At 40.4% G+C, this 23,334-nt stretch overlaps 1 protein-coding gene across 1 annotated transcript in view; it reads left to right on the top strand.

Moving 5' to 3' along the window:
• The window catches only part of SCIN (scinderin), a 79,835-nt gene extending 57,566 nt beyond the window's left edge, over positions 1-22,269 (top strand). Inside the window, exons 9-16 of the mRNA XM_043462738.1 lie at positions 1,300-1,421; positions 6,557-6,647; positions 9,026-9,196; positions 15,021-15,198; positions 15,494-15,615; positions 18,195-18,272; positions 20,777-20,837; positions 21,452-22,269. Of these exons, the coding sequence (XP_043318673.1) occupies positions 1,300-1,421; positions 6,557-6,647; positions 9,026-9,196; positions 15,021-15,198; positions 15,494-15,615; positions 18,195-18,272; positions 20,777-20,837; positions 21,452-21,579 (951 nt within the window). The 3' untranslated portion in view covers positions 21,580-22,269. The remainder of the gene's footprint in view (positions 1-1,299; positions 1,422-6,556; positions 6,648-9,025; positions 9,197-15,020; positions 15,199-15,493; positions 15,616-18,194; positions 18,273-20,776; positions 20,838-21,451) is intronic.
• Positions 22,270-23,334: the final 1,065 nt, after the last annotated feature.

The raw sequence follows: 23,334 nt of genomic DNA on the forward strand, positions 1-23,334 counted from the left end.
TGACCTCTTTCTGTTCTCAAGCCAGAAGTCATGTTCTTCACAGATTGATTGCAGAAGTACCACAGAATTGTTCACTTACTTAGAGATTTCTCCTCCCAGACCTCTTGTCGTTCCTTGAGGGAAGAAATTGAATAATCTATCTCTTCATTCCCAGAGCTTATCACACACTGCTCAGACCAAAGTCTATAGTAAGAGATTTAAGAAGGTGTTTTTCCCCTTTTCAAAGGCTTCAGGTGTGAGTCTAAGCTGGGCAGGGCTTATGGGAACTGCAAAGAGAGAAGTGCCTCCTGTGGCCGCTGTCAGAGGGTTATCAGCTTTGGGGCCCGAGTCTGTGTCCTGCTCAGACATCCTTTTCTGGAGCTCAGTGCAGCCAGAGAGCCCCGTGGTGGACATGGATGCCCAGCTCCAAATGTGTTCTGGCTGTAGTCTCCACGTCAGAGCATAGTGTTCTGAGATGTCCTCCCATGCCACCCTGGGAAGCTGACGTCCAGGGTTTTCTCTAGGATTTTGGGTTTAGCCGAGCCATGCTGCCGTTGTTCCTCTGGGATGGAGCAGGAAGGCTGCGCTCTGAAAGCTCTGCTCTGCTCCACTCCACTTGCTCATCTTCAATTTCAAAACAGAGGATCTATCCTGAGCCGTCTGCAATCTCTCACTCATGTGTTACTTTCCCATTTCATTTACAGCTCTCGTCTCTCCAACTTTTAACCTTTAGTTAAAAGTATCTTTAGCTTGTGATGAGGAGGAGGAAATAGAAAGTAGCTAGTTCTGCCTGTTTCTATCTTAGTCAGTCTTATGGCACATTTTGAAAATAGAAGTCATGCAAGTTGGCATTTTTATTGTTTGGTCACAATCTGCCACTCTTACCTGGGAAAAAAAACAGTCTCATGCCTTAAAGCACAGGGAAGGAGAAGTTTTAAAAAATTGCCTCCCAACTGATGAAAAATTTACATAAGTTAAGAGATGTATTTCTGAGATGACTATTTCGGTTTGTTGTTTCACTCGAGTGTCATGTTATTTTCACTGATCAATCAAACAATAGTTATTTATTAACCAACAGGCTCACAACTGAGATAAATACCACAAAGGGTGTAAAAGAAAAAAGTATAAAAGAACTATAAGCATGTAAGAAGTCAATAACCAAATTGACAAAAATGTCTTCCTGTTGCTTGATTTGTAACTAGTTAGAAAAGTAAAAGGTTTTTAATGACAGATCTAAACAAAAATGTTTTTTTAAACCTTAGAGAAGTATTATTAGATAAAGAAGATTTTTATTTTGAGACACATATTTATTCCTTTTAGATTTGGCGTGTAGAAAACAACGGTAGGGTTGAAATTGACCGAAACTCCTATGGTGAATTCTATGGTGGTGACTGCTACATTATACTTTACACTTATCCCAGAGGACAGATTATCTACACCTGGTAAGTTTCCCTCTTTCATAAAATCTCAAGTTTTGTAGAGGCCACATTTTGCTCCAGAGTTAAATTTCATTAAATTCCATGCAATGTGGGATAAAAAATTATCCTATAATTTAGCCTAGTGAGCTTTGTATAACAAGAATGTCGTATTTTCTTCTAGTATGATTTTGGCTATGTTTTTGTAGCTGCTGTCCATGAGCAGTTTAGATAATAGTCATCCTTACTAATTTAGGAGAAAGGTTTTGATAGCTGAAGGGGAGTGTTCGTTTAGTGGAGATGTAGTTGAATAACTTTTCTCCTTTGAAAGCTAACAACACTCCAACTGGCCAGCATCAGGTACATTTTAACAATAAGTTAAAATTCACAGAGGCTCATCCTGATTGGAGTTGCAACATTTCAATGAATCAGATACTCTAAGGCATGTATATAATTTATGGTTCTATTTCAGACTCTGGAGATCTCAAACTGATTCATCCTTATTCTTTGTCCTCATGAAATTCATAGCAGTACTAAATAAAAAATGCTATTGCTTCCATTTCTTATCCTTTTTTTGCATAATGATTTGAGTTAATTGAAGGTTAAGTTTATTTCCCTGGTGGCTCGGATGGTATAGAATCTGCCTGCAATGCAGGAGACCTGGGTTTGATCTTCAGGTCAGGAAGGTCCCCTGGAGAAGAAAATGGCAACTCACTCCAGTATTCTTGCCTGGAGAATCCCATGGACAGAGGCGCCTGGTGGGCTATGGTCCATAGGGTCGCACAGCCTCAGGACATGACTGAGTAACTAACACGTTCGCCTTCAAGTTGACTTAGAGTCAGTGCCGATGGGAACGTCCAACCGAGTAAGTGAAGTACACAGAGCATGCTGGACTAGTCCAAAGGGACGGGATTCTGCAGCAAATCACGTGATGCTGGATTTTCAGACTATTTATGAAGTGAGATCAGATAAAGTGGAATATTGCTGAGAAGACTGAGGAAAAGAAAAGAATTTTCCAAAAAGATATTAAAGCTGAGAGGTGTAGGTTGAAGTTGTGAGGATGACGCAGGATCCTGCCTTTGCCTACGTGGTGGTAGCTGTCTTCAGTGAGGATACTGAATGGACGGGGACTCAGCTGATAAGCTGACTTTTCTCTATGGTGAGTGTCCCACCAGATGACAGAGTCATCTGTCCTCACAGTGTGACCACTTCCCCCTTATACTGGCCAGTGCCTTGAGCTTAACCAAGATCAGGAGATGAGATGATTGTCCCCACCCCATGGGTTCTTGGTACCCCGAGGGTGGTCTGGAAACCAGGGTTGTCAGCCTCACAGGGGAGCTGGTTAGAAATAGAGAATATCAGGCCCCACCTTTGACCTACTAAAGCGGAACCTGTGTTTTAATAAGTTCTCAGGATGATTCAGAATCACTTTAATGATTGACAGGCACTGCCTTAGGCAATAGCTCCGAACACTAGCTGCACATACTAACCCGGATAATTTTTCCCAAAGCTGAATACCTGGTGCCCTTTTTATACCAAATATATCAGACCCCCAGTTGGCGGGACTCGTGAGTTTCTTATGTACACCATGGCATTAATGAGAACCCCCGTGTTCAGAGACATTTCTGACCCCACAGTCGCATCATATCCTGTCAAAGATGAATGTATTTAGCTCTTCAGCTCTGTGTTTAAGATGCCATCTTCATAGCAACCAGTTTTTTTGAGCAGCGTGTTTGTGCCAGCAAAATGCTAGATGTTTCCATGTATTATCTCTCTTCCTCACAATCAGATAATTTTCAAAAGATATAAAAGGAGTGGGGAATCAGATAGAGTAAATAATTTAACGCAAAGTCACAACTCTTGTAACGGGTGAAGCAACATTTCACACCTTGACCGGCAGCTGTCTTTAAGGCCTGTCTGCAGCTATCCCCTGGTAGAAGCAATTTCCTTTTCTAAAGTTTTAATTCAGAAAAGTATCTGTGCAAAGCATGGCATCTGTAGGGATAAATTTATTGTAAGTACGTGATGAATTTACATTACTTAAATTCTGAGTAAGCTTTTCTTTTACATTCTGTTTCTTGATCTTTCTCTAAATTCTTTTTGGTATGTAAAAAATATAGTTAATAATTGTGGCACTTAGATCAAACAGGAAAGATTAAATAAGTAATTCAAGAGAATGTTTTGAGGAATTTGCAATCCACATAAATAACTATGTGGATATAGATAAAACAGATTAAATCAGGTTATAAATTTTGAATGTAAAAGCTATTCTTTAAATCATTTGAAAGTGTCCATTGAGTACTTTCTATATGCCAAGCACTGAGCTAGATACTAGATACAATGGTGGAAAAAACATTCCCCAAGAATTTATACTTAAAGAGAGAAGGATGGTTATCAGCCATTTCAATAAAGTATGAAGGCTTAAGATAAAACCAAGCTGAATGATCTGTGTAGAATTAGGAAGAGACACTCAAGCTCACTGCTAGGTTATTGGTGAAGGACTCCTAAAAGTGACATCTAAGTGGGAGCAGAAATGGGAGCAAATAGGAAGGTGTTCCTAGCTCTAATCTATCAGTAATGGTGTATGGCACGAGCAAAGTTAGGAAGCAAAAGATAAAACCAGTGAATGAGAAGCAGCCAAGTGATTAGTTGGGCTTCCCTAGTGACTCAGACAGTAAAGAATCTGCCTGCAATGCCAGAGACCTGGGTTTGATCCCTGGGTCGGGAAGATCCCCTGGAGGAGGGCATGGCAACCCACTCCAGTATTCTTGCCTGGGAAATCTCATGGACAGAGGAGCCTGGCGGGCTACAGTCCATGGGGTCATTTAATAGCACAGAAGTTAAATTTGTCAGTTTTGTTGATGTATAGTTTGCAGAACTTTGAAAACTTCCATAAACATAGTGAGGAGGCATTTAGAAAATGCCTCCTGAAGACTAGCTTCAAACTAAACAACTTTTCAGTTTATGTGGTCATTTCAGTCATGGGATATGAATAGATTAAGTCTAAGAGGCAGAGTTAAAGGTGACAAACTTGAATGAAATCACTGCTGAATACACAAATTTGTCTTTTTATTTCTGAAGCTACTGATACTCTAAAATGACAAGAGAAAACTAACTTCAGCAGTGATCTTTTCTCTGAAATGTCAAGTAATTGAAATTAAACAAACTTTGATCCGTGGTGATAATGAGTCTCTTGAAGCAGTAAATTCCATTTTCATGCAGCATTTATTTTTAATGAGTAACAAGTACCACCGATTTATAAAGAAGAAATCATATCAAAGTAGATAGCTTCTTTTCTCCCTCTAAGCACAGGATTTCAAAGTTAGAGGCAAAGAGCAATTTTCTTATGGTCTTGATTGCAGTGCAGTCCTTGACTGCCTGGGTCACAGATCCATAAAGCAAATTAGTTTGAATCTGTGTGGGTGGAAGCGTGGTCACTTTGACAGGAAGAGAAAGAGGGGTTTGAGATAGACAGTGAAATATTTATTAAGAGTGTCAGAAGGCAAAAGTTTGCTGAGGGTTTTCACTATTGCTGATTGAAATACTCCAGGAAAGAAAAAAAACAAAACAAAATGATGACAAAAGTTTAGTGATGTTGTCTGTTAGCTGGTGTTTTCCTGAAGAAAAAATAGAAAATGAAGAAATATCCAAGAAATTGCCGAGCTAGGGAATAAAGGACAGGTGATAACAGACCCTGCTGCTTCCTCAGCTGTGTTCCTCCCCACCTGGTGCTTCCAGCAGCTCCCAGAAGTGTTTGCTAGTGTGACAGGCTCATGGAAAATTTCAGCTATTTGCATTAAAAGACTGTATCTTCATGTGTGCCTTTATTATGGAAAGCATTTTCTATTTTTTAAACTTATGTCTGACATGAGCATGTCCTTTTTTTTCACCCCACTGTACAACATTTTCATATCAACCATTTGACTGTGTTGGTTCAATGAAATATTCTTAGATAAATGAGACATGCTTCCTACATTCAGTCCTGGGGCGTATGTGTGTGCATGTGTGCATGTGTGGTGTGTATGTATGTGTGGTGTGTGTGTGTGTGTGTGTGTGTGTGTGTGTGTTGTCCAGGTTGGGAGCCTATTGTTTGTCTGGTTCTGGGTATGGAATAGGTAGGTCACTCTCAAACCTTCAGAAGAAAGAATAGAATTAATTGTCAAAATCCGTTTCCAGGATTGGTGTTCTTCCTGCTAGCCTGCAGTCATGTAGAGACAGGAGGATTGGGTACAAACAATGCTCAGTGCTTTTCACTGGCTTTTCCCTCCCACAGTCATCAAACAAGCAGATCTCAGAGGCCGTTGTGTAGGTGAAGCCAGTGTTTGGAGTTAGAGCCACAAGTTATCCTAGAAAGAGAAGTTACCAATGAACTCGATGAACTGATTTATTGACTCCTCTCTGGTCACTGATACTTTAGCTTCTCTTACCATTTTATTCATAATTCCTTTAAAGAATGACCAGAATGACAAAATGGGGGCCTCTCCATTGCCTGTGTGTGTGTGTGCTCACTTGATTCAATTGTGTCCAACTCTTTGCGACACTATAGACTGCCCGCCAGGCTCCCCTGTTGATGGGATTCTCCAGGCAAGAGTATTGGAGTGGGTTGCCATGCCCTCCTCCAGGGGATCTTCCTGACCCACAGATTGAACCTGCGTCTCCCGTGTCTCCTGCATTGCAGACAGATTCTTTACCCACTGAGCCAATTGGAAAGCCCCTCCATTGCTGGGTCCACACATTTGTTACTATGCTCACCAAATAGTCATGGAAAAATAAAGTGTCTCTAGTATCCAGCCCAATAGATGTGGCTCATATACTACTCAAATGGATTATTTTCACTGTTGAGATTGTTTCCCGAAATAGGCAGCTCCAAGTTGAAATCAGACAGAATCGACTACTTAGCTAAGTTATTATGGAGCTAAAAATGGACCCTTGAAATGGAGATTAAAAATATCTGTGATATGTTGTTCTAAACAATACATAGGCTAGATCATGGCTCAGTGTTAGTACTTTAAAAAACAATAGCATCTATGGCTTTTTAATGTCAAAACAGCAAGGTTTCTTCTTGATCTTTCATAACAACTCAAGTTTCTGTTTGAAATGCCTACCTTAGAAGATCTTAAAACTTAAATACAAGCTAATTTGTTTTACTTTGGTTCCTCCAGGCAAGGAGCAAATGCCACGCGGGATGAGCTGACAACCTCCGCATTCCTGACTGTTCAGTTGGATAGATCCCTTGGGGGACAGGCTGTGCAGGTTGGGATATTGTTACCCCCTAAACTCATACAAGTTTTGCAAGCCCAGTGTCTTGTTAAAACCCTTCTCCCACGTCGAGATGCAGATTTGACACTTTCTAAATATTTCCTTTTTTTCATTTCAGAATTTAAATATTCCTAGTCTCATGCCATACTTGTTCTCTCAGATTCTGGAAAAGAGGGGACAAATTTTTAAAAATAGAAACAAAAATTGGCTATTAACAGATTTAGAGCCCCAAAGAATCTTTCCTTTAGAATCATATGAGATCAATGGCAGCCTCTTGTTACTAAGTATTAAAACGGTTCTACCTGAGTTATCACTTCCAGCTGATCACTTTCCAGTTTTCAAATATTTATACATTTCAGATCTTTATAAATCAAATCTCTATCTAAATTATTACCTGGTTCAAAGGTAATAATTAATTAGAAAAGCAAGTCTGATACTTTAGTGCATAATATGTAAGATGTGGAGGTCCAATCTGGTCTTCTAGCTGGTTTTCTTTCCATCTTGGTTTTTAGTTCCTAAATAAAGCAAGTTAGACTTAAATTTAAAGATGCATATTAATTTTTAAAAACAAACTAACATTGTTGTCAATTAACAAGTTAACAAGATTATTAAATTCTTTAAATATACTTAACTATCTGTGAACTTCCCCATGAACTATTTATTACATTCATTTCCTGAATGAAATATGTCTAAGAACTGACATCATCAATGTCATTTAATCAATCTTTCAACTGTTCTTACCAAGTGACACAAAACTTTGAAGATATGCATTGTGCCTTATAAATTCTAAATTTCACAGTTAATTACTAATATTTAATACACCCAATGAATGAATTTGTCAACCATTTGAATCCTGAATTAACAATGAAATCGTAATGCCTCGTTTTACCACTAGATGGCAGAGTTTTACAATAAATAAAATCGCTATTTTAAACATTCCTTCATACAGTTATTAACAGTACTGAAAAGTTTTCAATTTACCTTTCTCTCTTTCTCTTTCTTTGTCCTTGCTGTGTCGCTTGCGGGATCTTAGTTCCCTGATCAGGGATCGAACCTGAATTCCCTGCAGTGGAAGTGCAGTCCTAAGCATGAACTGCCAGGGAATTCCCCTTTTTCTTTCTTGTTTTCATTCACAGTGGAGAATGGGTTTTAATCAGTAGCCCTCTTTCTCTCCATCCGGTAATTGAGGTTTTCTCAGTGGTATGGGAAATGCTAAGCCAACAGGAGTTTTAGGTACTCTTAGCCAACCTTGCCCCAAGCTTTGGGGTTGCGACTCAAAACACAGTTTCATAATTGGCTACTTGCTTATTTAAATAAATGTCTGCTAACTGCAGGTTATCTGTGGAGTTACTTTCACTGCTCCGTAGGCCTCCCCACGATGGTGTGTACTTCAGCATTCTCATTCACTTGGTTTCTGGAAAAAAAAAAAAAAAAAACAGACCAAGGTAGGGGAGATGGTTCAATTTTTGCAAAAGGCAAGGTAATTGAAAAAAATAGGAGACTGACACAAAATTTGAACTCTTCATGTAAATAAATGCATCAATAGTTTATGCAAAATATAGGCAATTCATGTCTAATCCAGTATCTGACTGTTAAACTAATAGATGAAATTAAGTCATTTACCATTTATTTTCTTCAATTTCCTTATCCTGACAAATGATTATATTAAGTAAATCTACTATTACCATTTCCATAGGTAAGTTAAAAAGTAAAAGTCTATTCTGTTTATTTTGCCAGCATTTGATGTTTGGACTGAAATCTTTGTTCACTCCTAGATTATGATGGTGGCCCAGATGGTAAAGAATATATTGGCAATGCAGGAGACCTGGGTTCGATCCCTGGGTTGGGACGTTCCCTTGGAGAAGGGAATGGCAACCCACTCCACTGTTCTTGCTGAAGAATCCCATGGATAGAGGAGCCCGGCAGGCTATAGTCCATGGGGTCACAAAGAGTCAGACACGACTGAGTGACTAACATGTTCACACGTGTTCATCTACATCTCCAAAAGTGAAAAACAACGAAGTGCTATCCTTGTCATCTTTTATACAAATTACTCTTTTTTTTTTTTACATCTTTGTGCTAAGATGCAAGTGGTGCAGTGTAGAAGCAGAAAGCAGTGCAATGTGGTATTCTACCCACCTCCCCCCGCCCCAGTGTGCTGTATCTGGAATAACGAATGGTTCCTAAGTCAGCAAGGAAGCTGTGCTTGGTTATTATTAACCTATATTTTCTGTTAATCATCATTCCTCCTGCATTTGACTTTTTATTTACTTTTAATTTTGTTTTCGAAAAGAAAAGTAAGGACGTCTTTGGAAATACAGCCTTCTTTCATTGCCCTCTTTATTACATTTCTTTATCCCCTCTGCCCCCAGATTCGAGTCTCCCAAGGCAAAGAACCTGCTCACCTGCTGAGTTTGTTCAAAGACAAACCGCTCATTATTTACAAGAACGGAACATCAAAGAAAGAAGGTCAAGCGCCAGCCCCCCCTACACGCTTCTTTCAAGTCCGAAGAAACCTGGCTTCGATCACCAGAATTGTGGAGGTAATGTCACGCAGTCTATAAAACCTGCCCTGCTCATGGACTTCCCAGTGGACCCGAGCCATCAGCCAATATTAGTCTTTAAAAAAAAGTGGCAAGTAAACCCCTTTCATTGCTATAATTTATCCAGTGTTCACCATTAAAAATACTAAAAGCAGGAGAATCAAGTAAAAAGTTAAAAAGTTAATCAGATACCAGGCCTCTCGTATTTTTCAGCCACATTGTAACAAAACAAATGGATTTAAGAATAATGGGGAGGGGACACAGGTATACCTATGACTGATTCATGTTGATGTTTGGCAGAAACCAACACAGTACTGTAAAGCAATTATCCTTCAGTTAAAAATAAATTGAATTATATACAGAAGAAGAAGAATGTAACAAATCAAGTTGTTGAAGGCATAAGACAGCTTAAGCTCTGTCTTGAAAGGCCTGGGGGAGGATGGATCATAGGTGATGGTCCGGTGACCACACTGGGGAAGTTAAGAGAGAAGGCCCTTATTTGCACGAATGTAAGCGAACATGGAAAGCAAGCTTTGCCACCCTGGACCAGAGGCATAGTTCAGCTGGCCGAACGAGCTGCTATGAGTGGCAGCTATGAAAGAAGTCAAGCCCCAGATCGTGGTGTCAGGCCCCAAGCCCGCCAGGTGTGGGGCAAGGCCAGTGGGCCCAGGGTTTTGGATGGCTGAGTACTTTGACTTCAAGGAGGATTCCTCACAGTTCCTCACCCCATCCCCTCAGCCATTATTGAAAGCCGGGTCTCCCAAATCTCCTAATTGCCCTGTGCTCTCTGTATGTCCGCAAACCTGGACCGCTCTGCCAAGTTGTTCAGATGAGCCCTTAAAAGCAGGTGGGTCACAGCGTCCCTCCCCTTGGAGCCTCTCCTCTGAGCTGCCCCCTTTCTTGTTCTGTGTTCTGAGGTCACAGAGGCCCATACAGCCCTCTCGAGTGGAAGTTGTGTTTTTCCCTGATGCCGACTGAGCAGGGATGGGACGGCAGACTCCCCTCCTTGCTCACTTTTGCCCCATTGACTTCATTCCTTCTTATCCATCTCCCTCCTCCATCCTCTTTCCTGTGTCCGCTGAGCCGAGGGTCCTGCCCCCTTCTTCTTTCTTCTTTGATGGCTTTCTTGTCTCACTGTCTCCATCGCTGGCTCCTCTCATCTAGCAGTCTTATCTTGACCCCACTTCATCTCACACTTGTGGTCCTGTACTAGACCTTGTCCTTGGCGATAGCTTTAGCACCTCAAGCATCTAATGTGTGACAAATGTCTCCTGCCCTTTAGCCCCCATTTCTTCCAGCAATTCTCCAGTCTCACGGCTGAATCCACAAACCCTTTGCACCCATCACAACCCCCGCACCCCACATCTCCAACATCCCAGTTCTCTACTGATAGTGGATTCTGAGTTCACAGAGAATATAAAAATAATCCCAGAAGATCCACCTTATCTGCACGCGTGTGTGCTAAGTTGATTCAGTCGTGTCCGACTCTTTGTGACTCTATGGATTGTAGCTCACCAGGCTCCTCTGTCCGAGGGATTCTCCAGGCAAGGATACTGGAGTGGGTTGCCATGCCCTCTGACCCAGGGATCGAACCCACATCTCTTACGTCTCCTGCATTGGCGGGTGAGCTTTACCACTGTAGTCACATGGGAAGCCCAATTACCTTATCTACTCCCCTCCAATATCACCAGCTTGTCTGCGTCTGTATATAGAATTCTCCTTCTTGCCTATTTTGCGAAATCAATTTCAGTTGTTAATTTATTGATAGCTAACAGTTAATAAACATAGTAGTAATTTACATATAAACACTAAGGTACACATTAATATTGATATATTGCTATCCATACATTAATAAAAATAATAATGTTTGTATAAACTAATACACTGGTAAATAAATGAATACATATTTATTACATAAATAAAATGACTCCTGTCTCAGGCCAAATTCCATCTGCCCCCATCCCCCGCCACTGACTTCTGTCCTGGGTCCCCTGTCCTGGGTTTTTCTGAGGACTTCCCTGGATTTCTCTGTCCGATGCTCTCATCCTAACTCTAGTTCATCATTCTTGCAGGCAGTCATCTCCTTTCTCTTCATATCACTGATTTATTCTTCTCTTCTGGATTACTTACTCTGCAGCACAAACATGCCTTGAAAACACTTCCATCCTTTCTTTAAAAACTCTCTTGACTCTGACCCTCCCGGCTACCACATCCTTTCTCTGCACTCCTTATTCTGAGTCATCTTCGCCCCCTCACTGTCCCTGCTATGCTAAGCCTCCTTTGTCAAAAGCCACTCCGCTCAGCCGTCCCTTCCCGCCACACCACCCACATGGGTTTTATCTGGTTTGTCAATGACCTACCTTTTGCCATTAAAATTCTCTTCTGTGATGCTGTTGTTTTCAACCTCTTTCTAGCATTTGACTCAGTTGCTCTTTTCTGTCTTCTCAAAACACAATTTTTTAACTAGGCTTCTGAAACCCCACACTTACCAGGATTTCTGCCACACTTGAGGGTCACCCTTCTGAAGGTTGTTTTCACTCCCACCCAGTTGCTGACTTCTCCTTCTCTGCTTGTCCTCGAAGCTCTTGAGCTCTCCAGGACTGTCTTGGCCTTCTTCAGAGTGATCTCATTTAGTCGTATAATTTAAATGCCGTTCTGTATTGACTCATCCACGACATTCTGTGCCTAGATTCTCATGTGTTCAATTATGACTGATTTTTTAATCTGTCAAATTGAAAGTGAAGTTTTCATCTCCAGGCCCTCTCATCTGATTTCAGAGGGAAGAGCCAAGAAGAATCAGAACAGTCCTGGTCTCTTCCCAGTGGACACTTCTTTATGAGGCATCGTGAGCTGCTTGTGATGCAGATTCTTTCTTTTCTTGCAGCCTCTCAAACGAACCTTTGCATTCCTAGCCTCTCTGAAATGCACCAGTCAAAACACTATTGATAAGGCTTTCTGTTTTCATCTCCTGGGAGGCTAAAGCTTTCTAAGGTTCTTTTGTGGAACTTCCACGCTGACCTCACACAGTCTGGGCATGGGCCTTTTATCACCTGTCTCTCCATCATCTATGCTCTTTCCTCTATACCAGCAAGGAGGCATTTGGGCTCCGCAGGTGATGCAGTTGGTAAAGAGCTCACCTTTCTGTGCAGGAGAGCAAGAGATGCAGCTTCATTCCCTGGGTCAGGAAGATCCCCTGGAGTAGAATGTGGGAATCCTTTCCAGTATTCTTATCTGGAAAATTCCATGGACAGAGGAGCCTGGTGGGCTACAGTCCATGGGGTCAAAAAGAGTTGGACATGCCTGAGTGACTGAAAGCAGACACACACACAAAACAAGGAGACATTTGGATTAGGAATTGGGAGTCACAATTCCTATCAGTTTTCATCATCACATCTGATGGATCCCTTCGAGCTTGGTCCATGGGGCCAACGTCTTACTGAAAGAGGATGATAACCATTCCCCTGGGTGTGACCAATACCTGGGACACATCTTGAAAACTTCCAGCAGTGCTTCCTTGCTCCTCCAGTGCTGTCTCTGGGGACAGGGGTCTGATGAACCTGGGCAAGACCAGCGTTCCACACGCTGATGCTTCCCTCTGGCCACTCCACACGGTTGGCCAAGCGGCATCAGGAGCAGCTTCCCGATGGGCTGTCTGCACTTGGCCTCAGGACACCACACGCTGGAACCCCTCCTCCCTCGTGGCTGCCCTATCGCAGTCTTGCTTCCTCGTCCTTCTTCATCTCCCTGCTAGCACATGTCACATGGAGTCCTGTGGAAAGTCACACATACACGGTCACACAGACGTGTGTCCAGAGGGCCTCAGACCAGGCAGAGACACGAAATGACGAGCTTACAGACACAAGCCCATCCGAGGACCGCAGGCTCCCTCCCGAGCCTGAGACTGCACGTGCCTTGTTGCTGCCCCGAGGCTCCACCTTCAGGCTCATCCTCAGCCTGGAGTCTGGTCTCAACCAGGCGTCTCTCACTCACTCTGGGCCACACGGACCAGAACTGTGCTCACGTGGCTCATCCCAGACGGTGTCCACAGCATCTTGGTTAAAAGGAAGGGGGTTTGTCAGTGCTATGCTTTTAACCCCTTCTAAATATTCTTTTTCTGTCTGAGCCTGGAGAAGCTTTTCGTCAACCTCTGGTACAGTATTTTCTTACATTAAATCTCACTCCCTGTTTTATGATTTTTAGATGTCCCATTGATTATTTGACAAACCTCTTTAGTAGGGGAGAGAAAATCTGAACACTGTGCTTTATGTGTGTCATTTGGGAATATTACATCCTCTTTCCAAATATCAGTTATAGGCCATCATCCTTTTTGCGGTCTCTTTGAATATTATCCTTGTTATGTATCACTTGAATGTGCCTCATTTTATTCTCAGAGGATTATGCAGGCAGGTGAGCCTTACAGTGACCCAGCAATATATGCTCCTGTTCTAATGTTTCTAAACCCCTAGCAGTTACCTAGTGGTACCTAGGTGAGCTCACTTCAACCGCTCAGTCGTGTCCGACTCTTTGCAACCCCATGGACTGCAGCCCACCAGGTTTACCTGTCCATCACCAGCTCCAGGACCTTACTCAAACTCATGTCCATTGAGTTGGTGATGTCATCCAACCATCTCATCCTCTGTCGTCCCCTTCTCCTCCCGCCTTCAATCTTTCCCAGCATCAGGGTCTTTTCAGATGAGTCAGTTCTTCGCATGAGGTGCCCAAAGTATTGGAGTTTCACCTCCAGCCTCAGTCTTTCCAATGAATATTCAGGGTGATTTCCTTCAGGATGGACTGGTTGGATCTCCTTGCAGTCCAAGAGACTCTCAAGAGTCTTCTCCAACACCACAGTTCAAAAGTATCAATTCTTTGATGCTCAGCTTTCTTTACAGTCCAACTCTCACATCTATGCATGACTACTGGAAAAACCATAGCTTTGACTTGATGGACCTTTGTTGGCAAAATAATGTCTCTGCTTTTTAATATGCTGTCTAGGATGGTCATGGCTTTTCTTCCAAGGAGCAACCGTCTTTTAATTTCATGGCTGCAGTCACCATCTGCAATTATTTTGGAGCCCAGAAAAATAAAGTCTCTCACTGTTTTCCATTGTTTCCCTATCTATTTGCCATGAAATGATGGGATGCCATGATCTTAGTTTTCTGAATGTTGAGCTTTAAGCCAACTTTTTCACTCTCTTTGACTTTCATCAAGAGGCTCTTCAGTTCTTCTTTCTTTCTGCCATAAGGGTGGTGTCATCTGCATATCTGAGGTTATTGATATTTCTCCTAGCAATTTTGATTCCAGTTTGTGCTTCTTCCAGCCCAGTGTTTCTCATGATGTACTCTTCAAATAAGTTAAATTAGCATGGTGACAGTATACAGCCTTGACGTACTCCTTTGCCTATTTGGAACCAGTCTGTTGTTCATGTCCAGTTCTAACTGTTGCTTCCTGACCTGCATACAGATTTCTCAAGAGGCAGGTCAGGTGGTCTGGTATTCCTGTCTGTTTCAGAATTTTCCACACAGAATTTTCCACTGTGATCCATGCAGTCAAAGGCTTTGGCGTAGTCAATAAAGCAGAAGTAGATGGTTTTCTGGAACTCTTGCTTTTTCGATGATCCAGTGGATGTTGGCAATTTGATCTCTGGTTCCTCTGGCTTTTCTAAATCCAGTTTGAACATCTGGAAGTTCACGGTTTATGTAGTGTTGAAGCCTGGCTCTGAAAAGTTTTTTGTACCTAAACAACATATTAAAAGCCAGAAACATCACTTTAAACATCACATTAAAAGCTCTGAATTTAAATCGTGTTATTTTTCTTCATACTCTAGGTAGATGTTGATGCAAATTCACTGAATTCCAATGATGTTTTTGTCCTGAAACTGCGACAAAATAATGGCTACATCTGGGTAGGAAAAGGCGCCACACAGGAGGAGGAGAAAGGAGCAGAGTACGTGGCAAATGTCCTCAAATGCAAAACTGCAACGATTCAGGAAGGCGAGGAACCAGGTGTGTACAGATGGGGCCAAGGACACGAGCCAGAACTTACATTTGGTGTACTTCCTTATCACGTAATTTATCTTTTTTATAAATAGGAACTTTGTAATGGTTATAGGGCATTAAAAACCCATTCACTCGTTGCAATTATGGGTGATGGTACCTGCTATATTTGTGTAACCTCTCCTGCTATATTTAAGTAACTTAAGAATGAACTTGAGGTGAGATGCAGTTATTCGTTTCTATACAGCAATACTGACCACATGCTCCTGAAAATGCACAGGTTAACTCAGTGTGTTTTCCACAGAGGAGTTTTGGAATTCCCTTGGAGGGAAAAAAGACTACCAGACCTCCCCTCTGCTCGAATCCCAGGCTGAAGACCATCCCCCTCGGCTTTACGGCTGCTCCAACAAAACTGGAAGATTCATTGTAAGTGTCCCGAGAAACTATGGGGTAGAACGGAACAATAGGGGGAAGGGGAGGCATTCTGATCCTGCTCTGATTCTTTCCAGTGACATCCCTACTCCCATTCCCAGTTTTGGTTTACTTGCAAACCACAGATGACAATCTTTGCTCCACACAGGGTTGATTTAAAAGCCCATGATAATGGATGGGAAAGCATGGGAATGCTGCCATGTACCATATAAATCAAGCGGCTCTTAAAAATACCAGCTACTTTGCACCTGTCTCAGCATGTGGTTATTGCTGTATGCATATGCACATGCTTGGATTTGTTAATTTAATAATTTGGCACTTTTGGTGGGCAGCAACCGTGGTTTCTCTGATCAAACTATGGAAAATTTTACACTTCAGTTTCCCAGGGGAGTAAAAAGTCCCACCATGTTGATGGAATGAAAAACATTATGAAAATATTATGATCATTGAGCAAAATCACAGAACGCTCTGCACACACCTGCAAGTGAGCTGAAATCAACAGGAATATTTTATGTCACATTCACAAGCTTTGAATTCAAGGCAATTCGAAGTAAAAGTATCTGTGTATAAGAGTGATTTTCTGTGGGTCTCTGAAATATCCTGGGCTGAGCCTCTCATCTCAGTTTAATCACAAAAATTCTGCTTTCTCCATTTGACATACTAGGTTTTTCTGTAAATTTTTCATGTAAGGAACAAATTCTTTGCTGATAAAATTTGAACTAAAGATTTGGTTACCATGTCTTGGTAAATACAAGCTTTACTTTTGAGCACACACATGAAAATTAATATTTTTCCAGGTACATTGCATACTTGAAATAAAACGCTTTGAAGAAGAAACTTCAAGTGAAACACACTTGAAGCTTACAAGTGATTCGACCTAAAGATTAAAGATTTAAATGGTGAATTGTGATAAATATTAGGTTGTTAGGCACCACAATTGTTCATCTACTTTGCAGGAAATCCCTGTATTTTATAAATCTGTTGTCAGGAAATCTGTTTTACTCTTTTGACTGTTATTTGGTATCGCATCCAAATAACATCTTCTTCAGTGTGAGCCTCTCGAATTTCTTAAGAGTATTATTTGCTAATATTGCTATAAATATCATGCTTGTTTCCAATGAAGATATATTTTACAAAAATGAATATGCATATATATACTTACAAATATAATTCCTAGGCTTTTTTCTTAGGTTAAAAAAAATCTATTAGTTTTTGGCTTTTGTCATTCACCTATTTAAGAGAAATACACTTTTTTCTTTACACCTATTCATTTTCTTGTTTGATATTTGGAACTCTAATTCTTAACATTTTAAGGAAAAGGGGTGTTGCTAACAAGTGTTTGATCTTATTACCATCATCAGAAAACAGGCTTTGGACGTGTAGATTCATACAAGACAGCAGAGTCTGTTGGTCCAAAGCACAGCTTTTAGAACCAGTGTGCCTGTTCGATATCACTTACTTGGTGATATTTCTTCCTGGCCGTGTGATCTTAGGCTGGTCACTTATCTTCTCTGTGTTATAATGTTCTCATCTGAAAAATGGGGCTGATCCTAGTACCGACTTCTGAGAGTTGTTGTGAATATTATCTTGGTTGTTGCATATAAAGAATTAGAGCGGTGCCTGGCATGGTATCTTCTGTAAAAAGACATATAAACACATCTTGCCCTCTGTAAATGGCTAGTGTTTGTTTTTTGTGTAGCAATCTCAGAATACCATCAGATTACAACAAACAGGTATTGTCATGCTCAAGGGGCCGCAGGTTAGGTTCATACCTGTTTATCCGTGGACAGGGCCCCGGAGCACAGGAGGCCCTGCTGAGTCCCGTTGGCTAATGTGACTCGGCCAAGGCCACAGAGCTTCACCTGCGGAGTCACACGCAGAGGGGAGACGTGAAGAACTGCAAACCCTAATCCAATCTATCACCACCTTCCTAATGATTAGGGGGAGTCTCAGGCAGAATTCTTTCAAAAATTTGAACTTTAATGAATGCCTGCTGGTATTGGGTTGTTAAACTAGCCCATTATTACCCTTTAATGTTAGCTCTGGAGAGCACAATTTAACCCATTTAAAATAAAAATAATGACACTTTGCTTATGGAATATTGTTATAATATTTTATTGAAAATGATTGATTTTTAAACATGACCAGACCTGTTGATATTATTAAAATAATATTGACCTACCTACAAAATGAAAGAAGATTTAATACCTGCATCATAAACTTAAATGTCTTTAGGAACTAGGAAGGCAACAGAAACCTGCGGAGCAACTGGTCACTAGGATCTGAAAGTAGAGGAAACTACGGCTGTGTTGCTTGTGCATGGCCTCTCTAAAGCCATATGCAATTTTTATGTTAAGTACTCTCCTCCCTAAATAAAATAGCCTCAGTTTGTGATACATGATTAAATAGATAAACAATTATTGAAGTCTTTATTGCCCAAAGGGAAGGGAAAAAATGACTAACAAACTTTTTTTTCCTCTATGATCCAGATAATACAAAGCATTTGTATCCTTTATATTAGAAAAATCACTGCTTGACTGTTGGGTTATAAAGCTTTTTTATTTTTATTTCAGATTGAAGAGGTTCCAGGAGAATTCACTCAGGATGATTTAGCAGAAGATGATGTCATGCTGTTAGATGCTTGGGAACAGGTAAAACTGTATTTTGTTCATAGCGAGAGAGTGTGCTTATAGTTGGGAGCTGATACAACCTTCTTTGAGAAATGGCAAGTTTAATAATAAATAGACCCATGGATTTAGGCTATGTTTATAAGAAACTTTCCACAGTTTGGCAAAAATAAAACTAATGCATATGGCAAATTGTTTTCTTAAGCTGGAGATAATTCCATGGCTATCCATCTTTGGCTGTCTAGTTTTAGGTGAAAACAACAAACAAACAACAACAAAAAACTCCTGTTTTTCATTTATTTATAAGATTCATTTATTCCTTATTTATTCAGACATTTATTCATTCTTATTTATTCATACATTTAAGTAATAAACGCATTAGTGGGTTGCAATGCCTCAGGGAGACTGAAATATTCAGAATTTCTCTTGAAGTCTGACAAGAAGTCATAGGAGACCTCTCCCCTGGAGAAGAAACAAACAATACTTTTGAATCTACACACTAAAATACGTTACTGTTAATATATACATCTTTTGTTTGTAGCAAATTAATGGTGATTTCGTATGTCACATCAATGTGTTATGTGTTAGTTGCTCAGTCACGTCTGATTCTTTGTACAGATTCTGTATTGTCCGAACCACCAGGGAAATCATACCTGAAAGTCGTTTTCTTTTAACCTCTATGTAAACTAATAATGGCTTCTTTGGTGGTTCATTGGTAAAGAATCTGCCTGACAATGCAGAAGACACAGGTTTGATCCCTGAGTTGGGAAGATCCCCTAGAGAAGGAAATGGCAACCCATGCTGGTATTCTTGCCTGGAAAATCACATGGACAGAGGAGTCTGGAGGGCTACAGTCTATGGGTTCGCAAAAGAGTCAGACATGATTTATCAACTAAAGAGCAGCAAATTAAGAATAGTGACAAGGAAAAATAAATATGTTAGGAGCTACATTTTATAGAACAAATATAAAGCACGTCCCTGAATTAGGCCTAGTCTTTAGTCAACCACAGAGATTTGTTATCCTTAGGTCTGTTCTTACTCACTAAATCATTCAGTTATATTATACTTTAGCTTCTTGGACTTGAATTAGCATATTTGAATTTGGGATCTGGTCATAGATTCTCCCTAAGTGAATGGACCACTTCTAGATATGAAATGTAAAACCTCATGTCAATAAAACACCTTTGTGTATTTAAGAATTACAAAATAAGAAAGTTTTGTTATTCAGAAGAATTTAATCTTTTCCATTTGTAGTCAGCTCTGTTGCTTGCATAATCAAGGATGCTTTAGAATATTTCCTGTACTCCCCTTCACTTTTTTTTAAACAATTTATTTACTCAGCTGTGCGGTCATGGTTTGTTCTGTGCCTGCAGGCAAATATTCCGGCACTTTCAGTACGAATTAGAATATAATCAAAACCAACTTGACCAAAATTTCTCTGCCAACAAGTGATCTTAAAGTGATTTAAATATAAGGGAATTCAGGAGAATTTTTCATCATTGAAGTACACAACCTACATTTGACAAGAAGGATGCATGCAGTTTATATCAGGTTTTAAAGAATCAGTATTTAAATACTAAACAATATTTGGGCTTTCCTGGTGGCTCAGACAGTAAAGAATCTGCCTGCAACGTGGGAGATGTGGGTTCGATCCCTGGGTTGGGAAGATCACCTGGAGGAGGGCATGGCAACCCACTCCAGTATTCTTGCCTGGAGAATCCCCACGGACAGAAGAGTCTGGCAAGCTGTAGTCCATGGGGTTGCAAAGAGCGACTAAGCTCACACACACATAACGCTTTTACCAAAGTGTGACCGGATACCGTAACATAGGAGAAGACTAGGTTTAAGTTAGGGGTTCCTAAAGGGAGTGTGGATTGCCCGTGAACAAGCTACATGTGGCTCCCTCAGGATAAAGTATGGGAATAATGCCTGCTTTACACACCCCAGGAGCGTGTGTGCAAAGAAACCAGCCAGTATGTTATTTTCAGGAAGGCTCACTTTATACACTAGAAAAATACTATATAAACATAAAATACCAGAATGTGCTATCTGGAGTCAAACTGGCTGGATACAAATTCAGGCATCTCTTTTTTTTTTTTTTTTTTCCAGGCATCTCTTAATAAGTGTGAAAGTTTGAAGTGAAAGTTTAGCCGCTCAGTCGTGTCCGACTCTTTGCGACCCCATGGATTGTAGCCTACCAGGCTCCTCTGTCCATGGGATTTTCCGGGCAAGAGTACTGGAGTGGGTTGCTATTTCCTTCTCCAGAGGATCTTCCCGACCCAGGGATTGAACCCGGGCCTCTCACATTGTAGGCACACACTTTACCATCTGAGCCACCAGGGAAGTCCCTCTTAATAAGTGTAGACATTAGGAGAGCAACGGAACTTCTCTGCACCTGCATCTCCACATGCCTGACTTTGGGGCTGTTGTGGAGATTAAGGGAGATGGTATGAGAAGCACATTGAATAAGGCTCACACTGCCTCTATACTCCCAAAATTATGAGTATTATTATTGCTTCATTTTGCAGATTTTTATTTGGATCGGAAAAGATGCCAATGAAGTTGAGAAAGCAGAATCTTTGAAGTCTGGTAAGCTGGATCCTGTGGGCAATTAGGACATAATTCTGAACAGTTGTTAAGATCCTGATTTCTCTTTGCACCACATCCTCCAAAACCATATATCAAAATTGAGAAGAATCAGAAGAATCTTAGCTTTCACCTTCCGAACTAAAGAGTAATGGAATTTTTTTAAAACTGAAGAATTTCAGAATAGGAACAAGAAAATTATATTTTGTTATCTAGTTTAGGATATAATTATATCAATTTATTTGGAGACTTTTAAATTCATTTTTTTAAATTATGGAAATAGTAAAAGTTCCATAACTCTGATAATCTAGATTTTTATAAATTCCTTTTGAGGAATGCTGTTCTTTCTGGCAGTGCTTTTTTTTTTTTTTTCATTATTGCAAAGTAAAGAATAATTATGCTGTAAGGATAATTCCATAAAGTTTGGAATTTTTTTCAGGCAATAATGAGACATGCACATTCCAGATGTGATAAAATAATAAGGAATTGTTCAAATGGAGTAGCATTGGCTACTTTGGGCCCATGAAAATTTACTACTTTTATTGGAAGGCTTTTCATTCTTTAGTTATTTTACTTTAGTTGAAACTAACCGAATTTGTTTTTTAACCTCTTTTTAGCCAAATTATACCTTGAGACTGATCCTTCTGGAAGAGACAAGAGGACGCCAATTGTCATCATAAAACAGGGTCATGAGCCACCTACTTTCACAGGCTGGTTCCTGGGCTGGGATTCCAGCAGGTGGTAAACTGATTTTTGTAGGAAAAAAACAAATATAATGGGGCAGCTGTCCCATTGCTGGGAGGAGCTTGTTTGACTTTATAAAATTAACCTCAGCCATATGGCTATTTTTCCATGCTTAGAATTGGTTTGAAATTTCTTTTAAACTGGAATTTTCTTATGTTAATATTTTTATAACTTTTCTTATGGACCAATATTAGCTCTGCTGGATGCTAACGTATCTTTTTATATGACTTTTTAAAAAGGAAAAACTACACAGTCTAGGGGAGTTTGTCAGCAACTTTTACAATTCAGGAGCCATTAGCCAAACTCCTACTTTTAATACACCGTGGAAGAAAGTTTATACCTGCCTTTGAGATTATTCTTCTTTCTATGTGTTGTGTTGAAAAGAATCACCTATTTGCAGTAAGATTTCTGTTAAGATGGTTTTAAAAGTTTGTTATTTTCCTTCTTTAGCTGATGTAACTGTGATACTATTAACTCCTAAGCGTCATTTCCTAAGAGAAACTTTACCTTTATGGCCTTTTAAGAAGGCTTTGAAAGCACAGCTCTTTCTTGACAAAATGATTTATATTCTTAACCACTTTTATATACATCTATATATTTGACAGTACATGTTTAACGTCACAAAAGATATATACAAAGAGGCTTCACTAATACTGTCTTTTATCATTAAAATACGTATCTTTAAAACGGTGACATGTTGTGACATTTTATTCAAGTGTGATGTGTGAGTTAATTACACGGTCAACTTTAAGGTTAAAATACTTTTATATATAAATAAATATGAATTTAATTTTTAAAAACTCATTAAGTAGTTAGAATTAAACTTTCCATCGTTATAGAGTTAAATATAGTGCAAATGAAACCCAGGCCCTGTTAAAAGATAAATAGAAGGGTATTAACCATTTTAAGAATATTTTTTGCGCAAAAACCTTCTTGGATCCATCAGTGCCAAACCGAGCACTGGGGAGAGATTTTCATGGAGAAAAGGTGGCAAGAAAGCAAGGAAATGACTGCTGATTGGCTACAGCTTGGAGCCTAGTTGATTGTGATTGGCTGTCCTTAGGTTTGGATTTCCTAACCTGTGAGGCATTTACAGGCTTAGAGCTTGGTTTGCTTCCGGAGGTGGGAGCTTTCCCTAAACGGTGGGTCTGAAGCCTGAAAAAGCGGGGAGATTCCTCGGGGTTCTCTCCGGTCACCACTGGACTACAAAACATTCCCCTTAACAGACCCAGCTGTTTAAGCCTGCACTGTGAAAACATGACTTTGCAAATCCCAAACGCAAGCACTCGGAGGCAGGGATGGCAATTCGTGAGGAGGCAGGTGGGTCATCGACGCAAGCCCTGAGGGAAGGACAAAACCCTGGGAGGTCACAGAAATTACCAGCAAAATCAGCTGCGGTATCATCAGTCCTGCGGTAGTCAATTGAAGGGCTGCTGGTGGACAGCGGGGATAAAGAGGATTTGTAAAAATTACCTGAAAAAGGTGAGCTAGGGAATTCCTTTTTGCATTTCACACCCAAAACTGATGTGGCGGGGAGAAGAAACGCCTGCAACACGTGTGAAGTCAGCCTAGGGCAGGGGAACCAGTCTATTTCTAAAAAGAACATTTGGTGGATTACAGCAGGGCCGTCGATCTGTGACATTGTGCAGCCTTAAAACTCCAATTACACGTAAACACATATGGAAATTAGTCTTTTGGATTTGAAATGCAATTTCATACAGCCGAATTAATAAATATAAAAGTTACATGATATATT

The sequence above is a fragment of the Cervus canadensis genome, chromosome 3, assembly GCF_019320065.1.
Source record: "Cervus canadensis isolate Bull #8, Minnesota chromosome 3, ASM1932006v1, whole genome shotgun sequence".
Classification (NCBI taxonomy): Eukaryota; Metazoa; Chordata; class Mammalia; order Artiodactyla; family Cervidae; genus Cervus; species Cervus canadensis.